This window comes from Phoca vitulina, unplaced genomic scaffold (assembly GCF_004348235.1).
Source record: "Phoca vitulina isolate PV1807 unplaced genomic scaffold, GSC_HSeal_1.0 scaffold120, whole genome shotgun sequence".
Taxonomy (NCBI): Eukaryota; Metazoa; Chordata; class Mammalia; order Carnivora; family Phocidae; genus Phoca; species Phoca vitulina.
Window position 1 is genome coordinate 231,723 of NW_022589823.1, and position 16,476 is coordinate 248,198.

At 61.6% G+C, this 16,476-nt stretch overlaps 1 protein-coding gene across 4 annotated transcripts in view; it reads left to right on the top strand.

The window, feature by feature from the left end:
- Positions 1-16,476, top strand: part of PCBP3 (poly(rC) binding protein 3) — a 264,553-nt gene that overhangs the window by 229,726 nt on the left and 18,351 nt on the right. For 3 of the 4 annotated variants that reach the window (XM_032398764.1, XM_032398766.1, XM_032398765.1), the window contains 8 exons: positions 3,610-3,764; positions 5,773-5,796; positions 6,607-6,639; positions 6,966-7,082; positions 7,687-7,818; positions 8,704-8,832; positions 12,122-12,265; positions 15,447-15,488. In XM_032398764.1, coding sequence (XP_032254655.1) covers positions 3,610-3,764; positions 5,773-5,796; positions 6,607-6,639; positions 6,966-7,082; positions 7,687-7,818; positions 8,704-8,832; positions 12,122-12,265; positions 15,447-15,488 — 776 coding nt within the window. The remainder of the gene's footprint in view (positions 1-3,609; positions 3,765-5,772; positions 5,797-6,606; positions 6,640-6,965; positions 7,083-7,686; positions 7,819-8,703; positions 8,833-12,121; positions 12,266-15,446; positions 15,489-16,476) is intronic. The other variant, XM_032398767.1, reaches the window with a different exon arrangement.

Consider the following 16,476-nt stretch of genomic DNA (forward strand, 5'->3'; position numbering starts at 1 on the left):
GTGGCTGTGGCGGCTGTGGTGGCTGTGGTGGCTGTGGCGGCTGTGGCGGCTGTGGTGGCTGTGGCTGGCTGTGGCGGCTGTGGTGGCTGTGGCTGGCTGTGGCGGCTCTGGCTGGCTGTGGCTCTGGCTGTGGTGGCTCTGGTGGCTCTGGTGGCTCTGGCTGTCTGTGGCGGCTGTGGTGGCTGTGGCTGGCTGTGGTGGCTGTGGTGGCTGTGGCTGGCTGTGGCTGGCTGTGGTGGCTGTGGTGGCTGTGGCTCTGGCTGGCTGTGGCTGGCTGTGGCGGCTGTGGTGGCTGTGGCGGCTGTGGTGGCTGTGGTGGCTGTGGCGGCTGTGGCTGGCTGTGGCGGCTGTGGTGGCTGTGGCGGCTGTGGCGGCTGTGGTGGCTGTGGTGGCTGTGGCTGGCTGTGGCTGGCTGTGGCTGGCTGTGGCGGCTGTGGTGGCTGTGGTGGCTGTGGCTGGCTGTGGCGGCTGTGGCTGGCTGTGGTGGCTGTGGCTCTGGCTGGCTGTGGCGGCTCTGGTGGCTGTGGTGGCTGTGGTGGCTGTGGCTCTGGCTGGCTGTGGTGGCTGTGGTGGCTGTGGCGGCTGTGGCGGCTCTGGCGGCTCTGGCTGGCTGTGGCGGCTGTGGCGGCTGTGGTGGCTGTGGTGGCTGTGGCGGCTGTGGTGGCTGTGGTGGCTGTGGCGGCTGTGGCTGGCTGTGGCGGCTGTGGTGGCTGTGGCGGCTGTGGCGGCTGTGGTGGCTGTGGTGGCTGTGGCTGGCTGTGGCTGGCTGTGGCTGGCTGTGGCGGCTGTGGTGGCTGTGGTGGCTGTGGCTGGCTGTGGCGGCTGTGGCTGGCTGTGGTGGCTGTGGCTCTGGCTGGCTGTGGCGGCTCTGGTGGCTGTGGTGGCTGTGGTGGCTGTGGCTCTGGCTGGCTGTGGTGGCTGTGGTGGCTGTGGCGGCTGTGGCGGCTCTGGCGGCTCTGGCTGGCTGTGGCGGCTGTGGCGGCTGTGGTGGCTGTGGTGGCTGTGGCGGCTGTGGTGGCTGTGGTGGCTGTGGCGGCTGTGGCTGGCTGTGGCGGCTGTGGTGGCTGTGGCGGCTGTGGCGGCTGTGGGAATGGGGCGCAGGCTGCGTTCCAGCCGAGGCACATCTGTGGACGGTGTTGGCACAGGGCCACGCGGGCGGGCTTCCTCCCGGGCCCTGCAGGGGACCGTGCCTGTGTCCCCTCTCCCTCCCACTGGGTGAATTACAAATATATTCAGTTCCCAGCACTGCAGAGAACAGAAGGTGGGGTCCTTCCTGGCAAAGAGATTTTTTCTGACCATTTCCTATCAGCTTGGTTTTGGGTGAGTGTGACCCCAAGTGCTGCTGCTGGACTCTGCTGCAGGGGTGGCTCCAAGGGGGGAGTAGGCCCGGCATTCTCGGGCCCGCCCCTGATGACCAGCTGTCCAGGGCCCAGCAGGACCAATAGAGGACGACCCGAGGTCGTGATCCTGGGGGAGCCACTCGCCCGGTGCCCCTTGGTGGCTGGCATAGGGTGGGTTCTTCAAGGTCAAGGGCGCTGAGTCTCAGGTGACCTTCACCACCACCCAGGGCCGCTCCTTGTCCCCAGCAGTCTACAGAGGGCACTGTGCTGCTCGCCCTCGGCCTCGTGATGAAGGCAGGCAGCGGCCTCCGTGGCAGCTCGCTGGCCTGTGTGACTGATGGCAGTCGACAGCCTGGACCCTGAAGCTCCCCGGCACTCGCTGACCCACTTTCTCCGCTGTGGCTGGAAACATTTACGTAACCACGGCTGCAGGGCCCTGCCGCCCCACACAGGAGGAGATGTTTCTAATTAAACAGGAGGCCTGGCATCCCGCGTGCCCAGCGCCCGATCCGCTCCATTGGTGCTGCTACCCCCGCTTGCTGCAGGGTGTCTGTGCAGGAGGGAGCGTCGTGAACTTGGTGCCGCACCAGTCCCTTGAGCTTGAATGTCTCCTCTCCTGCCCAGGGTCTCTGTCCAGAGCGCCCTCTTCCAGCCAGACCTGCTGCCGTGTCCATGCGCCCCGTGCTGTCCGGCAGGACCACCGTGCCCGAGACCAGCGCTCTCTGTTGTGCCCTTCCCCGCACAGCCACCGGCCACATGGGGCTGCTTGGTCAACTCTAAGTGCGGCCGGCGAGTCTCTTATTTCAAATACAAATAGCCACAAGTGGTCAGTGGCTCCGTGTTGGGCGGTGGAGAGAGACCACCTTAATTTGTAGGGGTGGTTTTTAAAACTTGCCTTTGCCAGGTCTTAGATCTTCATGTCAGAGTCCTTGTTCAAAAGCATCGTTGTCTAATCCATAACGAGGACTAATAGTTTGAGTTGTTACGGCACGTGTGAATACGTTGTCACGTGCGCGTCTGTTAACGCAGAAATGTGTCTGCCTCTGTCATCTGTGCACGCGCCCTCCACCACCAGCAGGCAGAATGTGCTGTTCTGTGCTTTATTTTTGTATTTTCCTTGAAGCATATTTTTCAGCAGAAATATTTTGATGAGGAAAAAGAAATAGTTTTGCCCCCCCAAAACCTACAAGGTTAAAGGAAAATCTTGCTTTTCTAACTTGTGGTCTCTCCTGTGTGTGGACGGAGCCTCCCATCCTTACAGGTCACATCAAAGGGCTGGTGTCCAGACCCCCAGATGGGGGGCATGCCCAGGTTTCACTGTTACTGTTCCTGAGGGACTTAGACCAAGCATGGGGTCGTATGTGGGGAGTGCTGGCAGAGTTGGCCCCAGGCCTCATCCTTCCTTCATGGCCCAGGCACCCCACCCACCTCTCAGGTGTGCCCCCGGGCAGGTGTGTGCAGCTGCAGGAGGCCTGTGGCACTCTGTTCCGCGGGGTCTACCTGGTGCCCCTCCTGGGAACCCCTGGCCCCGGGTCATCCAGAATCTCCCCCAGGCAGGCCTCCTTCCCTCCCTGTGCCCCCGGCAGCACCCTGCTGTCAGACCCTGTGACCACTGCCCCACGGCCTACCCACCCCCTCCAGGACTGGCCACTCCCCGCTCCCCTGGGGGTCACTCATGCCCCATGTCCCATCCTGCCCTCGTTCCCCTCCTCTCTGACCCTTGTGGACCCTGGCACCCAGCAACTTCCCCGCACTGTGAGACATCCAGACGCACCCAGGCAGGTGGCTCTCCAGCTCCCATTTGCTGCCCTGACTGCTGGCCCTCCCAGGAAGGCTACCCACACAGCCCACCCCCTGTGACCTGTGTTGCCTGCTGAGTGAAGCATCCCTTCCCAGGCTGCAGTCAGGTCTGGTGTGCCCATGGGGCCTCCCGCATCTGGGCCTGGGCTTGCCTGAGTATCTGGTTCTGCAGACCTCTCCCGTCTATTCTGGAACCTCTCCTGGTCCTACCCTCTCCCCTTGCTGCGCCCTGAGCCCTGGCCCCACCTGACCTTCACTTCTAATCCTCACTGGTGCCTGTCTCGGAGGCCACCCTGTACACTGTGTTGGGCTGACCTGTCCCTCGGGATCCAGCCTGGAGGAGAACCTGGACCCTCCCCACGCCCACCCACCCCCAGAGGCCAAAGGTCCTAGCAGGCCAGGACACCCCGACCTGTGTTGGCCATTGACCGTGTTCTCAGCTGGCAGCCGCTCTGCCTTCCCTTTCCAGGTGACGCCATCTGGGCCCCATCTGTCCTTCCTCACGGCACCCTCGGCACCTTAAGCCACTACTCCCAGCCGCATTTTGGGAGAAAGATGGAGTCGAAGGTCTCAGAAGGTGGCCTGAACGTGACCCTGACAATCCGTCTGCTGATGCATGGAAAGGTATGGAGCCCAAGGCCACTGTGTCAGACCAGCTGGGAGGCAAGGGAGGGCGTGCCCACCGCCGGGGTCTGCTTTGTAAACCCTGAGCCGTCTCAAGCTGACAAAGCATTGCAGCCCACTCCAAATTACGTTTCGCCTGGAACCCTTTGAGACTCATTGCAACCTGATGCCCGTCACTGAACACCTTAGTGTGTATTTCCTACAAACGAGGGCGCAGTGCCCCATCCACGTCAGGATACCAACACCAGTACATCCCAGCCCCTCGCCTCGGGCCCTGTTCAGGTCACCAATCGTCCCAGCCTGCCCTTCACCACAGGACACGCGGTGGAGGGGGAGTGGTCAGGCCTCCACATCCCAGAGCATCTCTGGTGGTCTCCAACCTGGAGGAGTCTCCCTGCTCTTCCTTTGCATTTCACCTCTGAAAATGCCTGCCCTTCCTCAAGGCGGCTTTTCTGAGGTTTCCTCACTGTTGGTGGGAGTCACAGGAGCTCTCCCATCAGGGGCGCAGATCTCAGGGCCTCCGTTACTGAGCCCTTGGTCCTTCACCCAGAGCTGCTGTTAGATGCTGCTCGGGGCCCACGGACACTGCGAGAACCCCTCAGCGGCCATTCATCCGCTCATTCATGCACGTCTGCGTGGACTCAGTCGCTGTCATGACTCATTTTGATGCTCATATTGACCCTGACTCAGCCACCGGGAGCCCCTCCAAGCTGGCTCCTGTGTCCTCATGACGTGGGCTGTCATTCACCCAGTGCCAGCTCGCTTTCTGGCACAAAACACTCTCATGACGCCCTTGTGCTTTCCCTGCCGTGGTCCTGGAGTCAGCCATTTCTCCAAAGAGCCCCGACTCTTGTGAGTGGGGGATATCTACACGTATGTGTTTATTGAACATGCGTGTGTATATACGATCACAGTGTGTGTATACACACATATGCATAAAATTTATTTCCATGTTTATAGACTGGACCCCATGAGTTCCTACCCCCCAACTCCAGCCCAACAGCACAGGGTTCGCACCTCCATCGGGCTGTGTCTGGTATCCTTGTGGTCTCCTTGCCGCGGGGCCGGTGGTGCTGCTCCTCCCAGATCTCCAGGCGAGGCGCCCTCCCTGGGGGGGCGGGGGGGTCAGGGCTCACACCCAGAGATCCCTTTCTGCAATGGAGAGACGGCGACCAGCTTTGCTCCTCCCACGTGTGGGTGGCATTTGCTTGAGGTTGTCAGAAGCTGGGAGTGCACCACAGAGGGCCCCACGTCCGGGGACCGCAGCAGCCTCAGGCACCAACTCTGCCCCAGGAGGAGCGGCGCCGCGGCCGCCGGAGGGCTCAGCTGCCCTTTGCTGCCTCAGCCGCCCCTGCGGCACGCACCCTCCCACGGCCCAGCAGGATTTCGGGCCTTCACCAGGACTGTTGTAGCTGCTGAGGACTTCCTGTAATAAGGGAAATGAGTTTGACTTTGAAAGGTCATTCCCGGGGCTAGGAGCGGGCTGGCTCGCAGTGCCCAGTGGGCCTGACGAGGCGGGAGGTGCCGTGAGGAGCAGGCCTGGCCAGGAGCGTGTGTCCGCACCATCATGGGCTCCAGGCTTCGGAACTGGGGCGGTGTGTTCAAGCGTGTCTTTGCATAGTCTACTTTCTAAAAGGTGAAAAAGCGGTAGCAGTGCTTAATTACCTTTACATCACAAAATCGGGGGAGATTTTATGTTTTATCTGTTTCTTGCAGGGTTTCTTGAGGCCTTAAGTGGTGCCTCCTAACTTGTTTGTAGGGAGCCGGCCGCTCTGATTCTGCTCGTCTGTGTGTCTGTCAGAGGCAGGGCCTGGGACTAACCGAGGTCAGACGGGCACCCAGGAGCCCTCAGACTCAGGGCCTTTGCACAGGTGGCCTGACCATGCTCGCTCCTGACTGTCCTGACCCCCATCCTCGCTCCCAGCACACGTGGGTCTCTCAGGGTCTGTCACGGGCCGTCTCTCCTTCTGCTCTATGACATCATCTTTCTGTGCTTCCTTTCCTACAGGAAGTTGGAAGCATCATCGGGAAGGTAACTACTGAGTGAACTCTGCTCTGCTGGGGTCCCTGACGAGGTGACAGGGCCACCAGGCCTGCGCTGGGCGGCGAGCCACACCGCGGTGCACACCACGCGCAAGGATTCCAGTGGAATCCCGCGGCCCGCCTGGCAAGGCCCCGGCTGGTCACCGGGCAGCCCCGCCCCCACTGCCCCACTGCCCTGTGGCCCGTCCTTCCCGGGTGTGAGGGCCCGGTGAGCGTGAGTCACTGGCATTCTCCAGAGCACTCTCCCCCCTAGTCAGTGGGTGGTGGTGGGTCGTCTCTCATATCTCCCTCCAAAATAAAAGCGCGCCAGGGGGAAAGTGAGCGCGGATCTGGGAGTTGAAAGCCTGTGGCCGAGGCCGGGGCAGGGCGCCACCTACCCGTGGTTGGCATCCCACCGTGTCCAGGCCCCCTGGTGTCCAGCGGGCACTTCTGTGCTCCAAGTCCAGGTCTTTCCACCAGGGCCCTGGGGTGTGTCCCCCCCGCCCCGGCCTGGCCCTGCTTTGCCCGTGACGAAGACAAGGGATATGACACCACCGCAGAGCAGGCGCCGAGCGGGCCAGCACCCGGCGCCTCCTCTGAAGGGCCCCTTGCCAGCTTGTGGTGGGGCTCAGGGGGCTGGGGGTGCATCAGGCTCTCGTCCCCACCCCACCCCCCCGCCCCGGGACTGCTGCTCACTGGCCTGGGGCACCTGGTGCACGAGGCTGTGCTCCCACCCCATGCTGCCACCCCAGACCCTCCGCACGCCTGTGGTGGAAGCCCGGAGTGACGCCTCACCCTGTTGTCTGAATCTTTATTCCAGAAAGGAGAAACTGTGAAAAAGATGCGTGAGGAGGTGAGCTGGCTGGTCCTCGGTGGTGTCCCGTCTGTGGGCAGGCGGGAGGCGGGAGGCCAGAAGTCCTGTCCTGCGGGGGCCCCTGCCGTGCCCACGGCCACCCCCCAGCGGCAGCAGGCCCCTTCCCTCTGACCTGCACACCCCCTCTGTTGTGGGGGGCTGTGGGGGGCGCAGCGTGGCAGCTGTCCACACTGTGAAGGACGGCGCTGGGGGGGCCTCACCGTGCAGCGTGGAGGCTTGCCCGTGGCTGTCAGGAGGCCTGAAGAACCCAGCCTGGTACTGCCCGCGACTCTAACCCTGGCCCGGGTGTGCTCGCCTCCTTCCAGAGCGGTGCCAGGATCAACATCTCTGAGGGAAACTGCCCGGAAAGAATCGTGACCATCACGGGCCCCACGGACGCCATCTTCAAGGCCTTTGCCATGATCGCCTACAAGTTCGAGGAGGTAAGATGCGCCCCAGAGACCCTGTGTGCGGGGGGAGGACACGGTCTCCACTGGTCCTCCGGCCCCACGTCCCTGTGTCTGGACGTGGGCACAGCCTGGCCCACCAGGGATGCCCTGCTTAGCTGCAAGGACTTCTCTTCTCCCCTGTCCCCTCTGCTGCCCAGGGGCTCCCCCGGCTGCTGGCCATCTGGGGACAGGCCCGAGCATGAGGCCCGAGCATGAGCCCCAGCCGCCCCCCACGGCTCCTGCCCCGGCATGGGAGCTTGGCTACAGGCTGGACCTGGGGGCTCTGCTGCTGGCCCGTAGAAACACGCGCACTCACACGTCTGGGGCACGTCTGTGTGCTCTATCAGCGACTTACGTCAAGGTTTTCATGCGTTTCCAATATTGTTCAAGTTGCCAAAAGTTATTTAGAGACACATTCAGAGCACTCGCATTCCCACGCTTGTCCTCCCCCCGCCTCCACTGACCATGGGCCTGTGGGGGCAGGGACCCTGGCCCGCCAGTCCTTGGAGCACATTCAGCCGCTTTCTCACGAGCCCGGCCTTTGCACTCACCGGTGTGTACACAGCAGGCCCACACGTGTGTCCTTCTACCTCCCCAGGACATCATTAACTCGATGAGCAACAGCCCTGCCACCAGCAAGCCCCCGGTGACACTGAGGCTGGTGGTCCCCGCCAGCCAGTGTGGGTCCCTGATCGGCAAAGGCGGCTCCAAGATCAAGGAGATCAGGGAGGTAACAGAACCTTCTCTGGCTGCTGGTGCCCCACCACTGGGTGGGTAAGGCCCACCCCTGGGAAGCTCGCCCTGCCCCCGGGGAGGCCCAGCACTGCGAACCGTGCCAGCGTGGAGCTTACAGTAGGGGAGAGCCATCCAGAAAGCAAAGGGTGGGCTCTGGGAGCCCCTGGAATGTGCACAGACCACTCACAGTGTCATGCAGAGGGGCCGGGCCCCTGCACGGGGGGCTGTGCAACCCAACCAGGGATAGGCAGCGCCCCCCCCATGATGGGGCGGGGGGCCACACCCTGCCACCCAGTCATGTGGCTCTAGGCCATGGAGGCTGTGCCCTCTGCCCCCAGGCAGGTGCCTCCAGGGCCCGCCAGGCCTGAGCAGACCAGTAGGGCTGGTGAGGTGCAGACTTTATGTTCATGTTCCTTTATTCAAAGAAAGGAATCCTTCCCTCTCCCAGAAGAGAGGCCCGCCTGTCGTGATTCCATCACGGAAAGGCAGCCACAGAGCTTAGGCCCCTCTAGAATCCATCTTCCTCTGTGACCTACAACTCCACAGGGGAGATAAAGTATTTGAAAAAAGTGACTCCATTTCTGTCTCCATCTCTGCAAATGCCACTTGCAGGTTAAGACGCCTCTTCTCCAGCATCACTGTCCCTGCGCCAGGCCGTGCTGGGCAGCGGTGGGCTGAGGCGCGCAGCCCCGCCACGGGGCCCCAGGGAACAAGCAGAGGGCTGAGGGGCCAGGGGGCGTGGGGCCCTTGGGGTGGGTGTCCATGCACTGTGCCCTCGACGTGATGCCCTCCCCGCACCCAGGAGCTCTGCTTCAGCGCAGGCTGCCGCCGCCACCAGCCCCTCCCCTGCCGTTCCCCTTCCAATGTCTTGTTTCTGCAGTCCACAGGTGCCCAGGTCCAGGTGGCCGGGGACATGCTGCCCAACTCCACAGAGCGGGCAGTGACCATCTCGGGGACCCCTGACGCCATCATCCAGTGCGTCAAGCAGATCTGTGTGGTCATGCTGGAGGTACCGTCTGGGCACCCAGGGCTCACTGCCAGCCTACCCCTCGCGCCACACTACCCGTGGCTTCTTCAGCCGTGGTTCTTCGTGTTGGCTGTGGCATGTGGCTGGGGCCCTGAGAATTCACACGGTCAGGGCCGTGTGGGGGCCAGGGGTCAAGAGCGTGACCCGAGACCGCACCCAGGCCCAAGGCGACCTAAGTGAGAGCCGCGCTGGGTGTGTGGGTGCCAGTCCTCTCGGGCATGTCCATCGTCTCGGCCGGGGGGCCGGGGAAAGGGTGTGTCAGGAGGCAGTCGGATGAGCAGTCATTAGTCTGCAGTGGGAGGGGCGTCCGGTAAAGGGTCGGGCCTTACCCTCGGTGCCGGTCTGCGCCGGACACGCTGCCCACTGTGGGCAGGCCCTGCTGCCCTGGGGTGGGAGGGAGGGGAGGCAGGAGGCCCGCGCTCACCACGCCTGCAGGCGTCGGAGCCCCACCAAGGCACAAAGGAGGAAAAGCACACGAAAATGCCCAAACTGTAAAGACAGAGAGGAATAAACAAAATGGTTAAAACCAAAGCAGAAGCGAAGATACAGCTGAGCAAGACAAAAGCCTCTCTTGAAATTTTTTTGAGAAAAAACCCTGAGATTTAAATTTCAGCTAATACCCCAAATGCAGCAGGATTCACTGAAGCTCCCACAGTTGCTGGTCTTCAAGCTACAGTGAAGTACTTCGGCCTCCGACGAAGGCCCCGGCAGCTGCCGTGAGGGAGGCCCTGTGCCTCGGCCGGTGTCTGTGGGCTCCGCCCTCTTTTGTCCTCTGTTTGGTGCTCAAACCCACGTCCAGCTCTTTAAAAAAATTACATAGATTTATTTTCCCAAAGTGTACTATTTTGTGAAATCAAAACTATTTTTCTAAATACTGGTGTCCTGATGGTCCCCAGCCACTGGTCATGGAGACGGTGCCGGTCTGTGTTCCTTCGGGCCCCTGCCGCTGGGAGCCCGGCGGCGCCATGTGGGCCCGCGGTGAGCAGGGCCGTGCGCTCCCTCGCACTGGCGGATGCCCGAGGCGGCGAGAAAGCACACGCATCTTGAGCGGCAGCGGCAGCGGCCACGTCAGAGTGCAAGGTCACATGAACAGTTCCAGGAGGGACACAGCCTCCCATGTCCACGAACAAGGGTTAGAATAAGACTGTCGGTCTCCTCAGGACTCCTCCCAAGCGGCATTGCCGGCACCACATTCATGGTCAGACGTGGCCCATAGAAACAGGCTGTGGGTGCTGGTGCCCCAGGGCTGTGTTCCCGCCGGCTGGAGGCTCACGCGAGACTCAACTGTGAAGCAAGTGCGCGTGGCGAATGGGAACGGCAGACCCAGGGCCGAGGCGATGCCTCACTCTTGCTCGGGCCATGGAGCTCTCAGAGGTCGGAGAGCTGCTGTCTCCCCAGGGGACGAGGAGCCACTGCACCTAGAAATGGTTGGGCCCATTTTTAAGTGAAGAATAGCTGGACAAATAGAGCAAAGATTAAAGGACTTCCAGACTTAGTTCTGGCCAAGGTCATACAGCTCAGCCAAGGTCATACAGCACTTAGCCCCACACCCTTGAAATGGCCTCTGCGAGGGCTGCCCTCAGGTGGGGGCAGGTCAGTGGGGCCCCGTGGAGAGCACAGGTCTCACGGCAAAGCCTGCCCGGCAGTGCCCACTGTGCCCCAGGGGGCACCGGGGGCGCCGTGCTCACAGGGCCTCTCCTGTCAGAGGACATCGGCGAGCGCCGGAATCACAAGCTCATGGTGCTGGGATGGAGGGCGCTGCAGTCCGTGGGGCCAGAGGGCACGGAGCGAGGTGCCCGGCTCAGGGACGGGGCATAGCTGGACTGAGTTCCCTGCTGGTGCAGTGAGAACCTCACTCCCCCAAGCTCGGTTTAGTCATGGGTCTGCCACCATGAACCGAGTGTCCTCTGAGGCCGCAGTGACCCCCGGCTGCACAGAGATGATTCTGGAGGCATCTGGTTGTAAATAGCAGGAGCACTGAAGACCGGCCTACCCTGGGGGCCCAGCATCACCCCAGACGGAGTCAGCTCTCAGGCCCCTCAGCAGCCCTTCCTGCTTTACAGCAAGGCTGCATGGTGTTCCCAAGGTCATACAGCTCGGCCAAGGTCACACAACACACCTAAAGTCAGGCAGCATGTCAAGGTCAAACCACGTGCTCAAGGTCATGTAGTGGAGTCAGGGTCACACAGTGTGCCCATGATCACACAGCATGGCTTGGACTGCAGAGTTGAAGCTGCCACCCGGTGTGCTGAGCCTGCCCCACATTGCTTTGTGTCTCTCGGGGGGCACTATGAGGTCACACCCAATAGCCCAGGGTGTGGGCTGGGCCTGAGGGCACCACGGTCTCGAGACCTCCCAGCAGGGACAGGCTGTCCTGGCCCCCACCCTCTGCCTCTGGCTGGTGGTGGTGCTGACCCAGGCCAGCCCTGTGGCTTCTGCTCCCAGGGAAGACTGCCGCGTGGCCGGACTAGGGAGGACCCTGATTGCCTCTGACCGAGGAGTTCAGTCGACTCAATCAGAATCGGGCAGACTTCTGGTACTTGAGAATATCATTCACCCCAAGATAAAAATCCTATACTTTTGGGCACAGAATAAGCAAAGGAAATTATAGCAAAGCTCATCACGACTATAAAATACTGAATTTGGACTCTAAGCTTTTTTTAAAAGTTGCTTCTTTTTATGAATAGTGAAATCGGATGTTTCTAGCTGTCCTGTGATGATGCCTACTGAGCATCACAAGCCTGGCCCCGCGAAGCCTTTGGGGCACTGGGCATGAGCCCCCATGGCCAAGCCGCCCGTAAAGCCTGGCTTTCCCCTGAGCATGGGAGAGAGGGAGGGAGATTTTCTCAGAGGACAGCAGCCAGGCTGACCCAAGTGTGGAACGACAGCACCCTGGTCCGCAGGCAGCCACCCGTCCATCTGCGCACGGGCAGGGTCTCGGCCTCCGTTCTTGCTCGTCAGGAACTGACGGTGCACACTGCCACGGAGCCCCCGCCCCCCGCCCCGCATTCTGTGGGGGTGGTGGCGCCAGGTGGGAGCATACTTAGGGCAGTGGCTACCTGGAGGAGAGAGGTGGCCCTGTGGAGGGTCCCTGTCAGGCTGCCCTCCTGCTGCAGGGTGTCCCCACCCTCTGGGGCTGCTGCAGCCTGGGGGACAGGGCGGGGCGGGTGGTGCGGCGGGGGCGGGCTTGGGAAGGAGGCCCCCGTCAGCAGGTCCTGGCGCTGGGAAGCCGCTCTAATGCTCTGTCTCCCTCTCCTGTCCCTTTTCCTAGTCCCCACCGAAAGGTGCCACCATCCCCTACCGCCCAAAGCCCGCCTCCACCCCTGTCATTTTTGCAGGTGGTCAGGTAAGAGCCGACCCGCTCGCGGCCTCCACTGCCAACCTCAGCCTCTTACTGCAGCCCCCGCCGCTGCCCGTTAGTGCACTCAGGTTTTCTCCCCTGTCACGTGCACGTCTCCCACCCCACCCACGCTGGACGCAGAGCTCTCCCAGCCCGCTGCCGGGCACAGGGTCGGGCACACAGACAGGGCCACGGCAGACATCCCGTAGACACTGGGCCCTGGAAGCGTCTTCTCCCTGACCTGGCACAGAAGGACCCTGGTCTGCCTGTGCAACGCTCACCCCAATCTAGCTCCTGAGTGTCCTTAAGAAGCCTTAGTAGAAGGGCCAGGAGCGTTACCGGTGACCCTGTGGCTCCAAGTTGAAGCAGCTGGAGCTGCAGGAACAGGGTCCTGCTTCCCCTGAAATGCACATTCCTGACTTTCCACAGAGGAGTTTCTGGGAGCAAGGGAAGGGAAAGGTGCCCAGCCAGGCAGGAGCCTTGCCGGTCACAGCAATGGCCCTCGCGCTCCGCCAGGCCCCGCATCGGCCAGGTCAGGAACACCTGCTCTGCACACCTGTGGCTATGGCCCAGAGCCACTGACCTCCTTTCTCCCCTGCCGGCAAGGAGCCTGGGAGGCCAGGGGTTACAGAGAAATCTGTGTCTGAGGCCGGCAGTTCATTAGCAGGGCCTAGAGAGAGCCCAGGAGAGGGGCTGTAGCCACTGCCCCACAAGGGCCCACCTGCCACCATCGGGCACCTGTGCCACACCCCTCAGGGGCACCACGGCGTGGGTAGAGAGCCCTGGAAGATGCCCAGCCAGTGGTGCCTGGAGGAGCTCTGCGTCCAGTTGGTGGTGACATGTGTCCTTGTTCGAGGGAGAGTGAAGACGGGCAATTCCCAGAGGTGACCCAGGTCAGGCGAGAGTGATCATGATTTTATCATTAACAAAGCAGCAAATAAAGATTTATCCACATGTTAAAGGAATCTTATCAGATCTTGCAGGTTGACTTCACACGTTAGGTGAGAGGCTGGGGCCTGCATTTCCAAGAGCAGCTTGTGGGCCTCTTCCCACAGGGAGGGACCCCACGGGGCCTGCGTGGTTCAGGGCAGGCCGCTGTCCACGGTGCCCGGCTTCCTCAGGCATCCGCTGTGGGCCTCCCTCCCAGTCTCCCAGCAGCCCTGCCCGCTGTCTGGACCCTTCATGTCCCTGCTCCCTCCTGTTGCAGCCCCAAGATGTGGGCACGCCCCCATTTTACAGGTCAGAAGGCAAGGCCGGAGGAGGCAGGGTAGCAGCACAGCGGGGCCTTGTGCACCTTTCCCCTGACACGTGGACAAACCCGCAGTGGCACCGTGTGGGAGAGCGCAGGTCTTTTTGAAAAGGGAGGCCCCACGGGCCCCGCCCAGCACGGCCCCGGGCCATCAGGGCCGTCATCTGCACCTGTGCGCCGGGGACAGCGAGGTCTCGCCAGTGGCTCTCCCTGGTTGCGTGGGGACAGAAGAACCACAGCACACGCTGAGCAGTGGGGTGTGAGTGGGATTTAGTGCAGAAGGCGGCCCCTCAGAACCCGACCCCACTGCCACAGAACCTAGACCTGAGAGACCTGCGCCCCTCTCCCTGGCTGACCTCCGGAAGGCGCCCATCGCCGTGGGGGCCCGCCCGGGAGCACCAGCCCTGCCTTTCAGGCAGCTCACAGAGGGTGAGGGTTTCATCCAGATGGAACCTTTGTCTGTCTAGCTATTACCGCCATCCACAGAGCCTGGTAAACTGCCCACACACTTCAAGTAGGATTAAGAATTACCTACATGAGTAAAAGATAAGTCAGAAACGTCTGGGGTGAAGAATTGCACTGTCAGGAAGTGTGTGCAATTCACTCGGACGTGCGGGGCCGTGAGGGGAACAGGCCCCGACCTTCACAGACCTGCCTGGTGGCATCTCCACAAAACCTAAAGACGAGGCCTCGCAGCTCTGTGTACAGAAGTACGGGGTGGGGGGCGCCCACTCGGACACTTGCTGCATCTGATAAGATCCCTTTACTTCTCCATGGAACGCCATCGGCAGACCCTGACCCAGACTGGGGCCTCGCCTCCCGTGGTCCCCGTCCAGTGCCTGGCTGACCTTTAACTCCCAGGTTGGGTTGTTTATGACAACAACTCTCGGCAGATTCAAAAGATGCGGTTTGGCAGAACTTGGACACCACCCCTCAGTGTGGAGTCCACGGAAGTGACGCTCAGACTGACCTGGGGTTTCCCTCTTGGGTGCACACGTGCAGACACAGGTGGGCATCACGTGTCCACTCAGGATGTGGCACGGGGACCCACGTGGCCAGGTGCCAGAAGCCACGTTCCTCCACACCTGTGCCCCCAAGCTGGGGCCTCAAATGTGGCTTCCCGGGGCTGGATGCGGCCCGTTCCGCATCGCAGCACGTGAGGCCTGATGGCAAGACTTTGGTCTTTACTCTCCCTTGACACCTTGTGGTTCGTTTGGTTTTGGCCGTGAGTTTCTGGGAGCATCGGAGCCGGTGGACTGTTGAGGCAGGAGGGGGCGGGTGGGGGGAGGAGGCACGGGGCCCACACTCGAGCTGTGGCTGGTCTGAGTCGCTGTCTTGAAGGTGAAGCCTCGGGGACCCTCGCTGACCCCCGGGGAGCGGTGCCGTGCACATGCAGCCCCCCGTGAGAATAGCTGCCCGGCCCTCTGAGGCTGCAAGACAAGTCGGTCCCTCTTGTGACTGATTTGGGCGCATTTCTTCATCTGCTTTCACAAAATTGGTCTTGAGTCACCTTTTAAAGGTCCTTTGTTGGGTTTTGGGATAAATACTTTGTAAAAGTGTTTACTCTGAAAGCTGATGAAATTTCAAAAGGTTAACCATTAGTGAGTCTATAACAGGGTGGGATCCTTTGCAGGGGTTTTCTTTTAAGAGCCCCGGGGGAGTGGGGAGCCTCCTCGCCCTCCCTGCTGACCGGCCAGTGTCCGAGCCTGCAGCTGTCCAGCGAGTGGGCTGTAGCTCCCCTGGCTTATGCGTCTGGTTGTAGCTCCAGACACCCGTGGGCACCGGTGAGGCCTGGAGCCAGGACGCCCCCAGTCTGCACTTCCCGGTGCCCTAAGCTACTGGGGGCAGGTGAGGACGCGCTCTGGGAGGAAGCTCTGACCACGGGGCCTGGGGCCTGTTCACGAGAAGTCCCAGCCCTGAGAAAGCCCTTGTCCCGGGGGGAGGGCCGCCGGTGGGCACAAGTGTGGCTGGCCGCTTCCCGAGCTGACGGTGTCTCTCTCTTTCTAGGCCTACACGATCCAGGGACAGTACGCCATCCCCCACCCAGATGTGAGTCTCCACTCTGCCTCCCTGGCCTTCTCTTCTCATCACCGTTACCCCCTGCATGCCTCTGTCACTTGCTACTAATATTAATATTACACAATAATATTAATACCGTTCTCTCAATGTTCCCGACCTGTGTCGTATCCATATGACCTTGAATAACCTTTAACCTCTTAGCACTAATTCTACTCGTGTGGAGGACTTGGCCTGATGTCAAATTGTTTCCATTGTTGCTGCACTCTGGGGCTTTCCTCCGCACACAGGGCCTTCGGCGGTGGCCACAAGGCTGCTTTGCCCATGGCACCCGCCCCAGCGGGCAGGGACCGCGGGGTGCCCTACGCCCACCTGAGAAGTCAGGCGACGCGCTATCAGACAGGTGCTCTAAGGGATGCTGGAGAGGATGTTTGGACGTCCGGTAAAGCTACCCTTTCCGGAGCCACACAACACCCTCAGCACCCCCACGCCCCCCACCCCGAGGACAGAAGCCCACAGAAGGGGCCTTGGTTTTCACTGTAGCCTTGGAGCCGTGCTCCGCCGTGGGGCCTGCTCAGCCGTCCCTGAGTGCGTCACGGTCTGAGGACGGTATCAGCGCTGAGGATGGGGACGCCCGAAAATGCACTGTGCGGGGGCCCAGGGACCAAGGGGACAATGTGCAGTGGCTACGGGGCAGCAGCTGTGATCCAAGGTCGTCCCTCCACAGGGATCTAGACGCGCGCCGGGCACGGGGCCAGGAGGCCTGCAGGAGCTGGTCGTGAAGGGAGGGAAGGGGGAGGGAAGGGGGACCAGGCCAGGGCAAGAAGGCCGAGCTGGGGATCAGCAGCTGCAGCAAACCCAGTGTTCATTTTGAGAAGCCTTTTTCTTCTCTAAATCGTTGTGAAGATCGCCGAGCTTCGCGGCCTCTCCCGAGAAAGCGTTTCCGGCCTGTGTTCTCTGTGATCTGAGACTCGTATCTGGGAGGTGCCGCCAGGCTGACAGGGCTCGCCTCTTCTGCAAA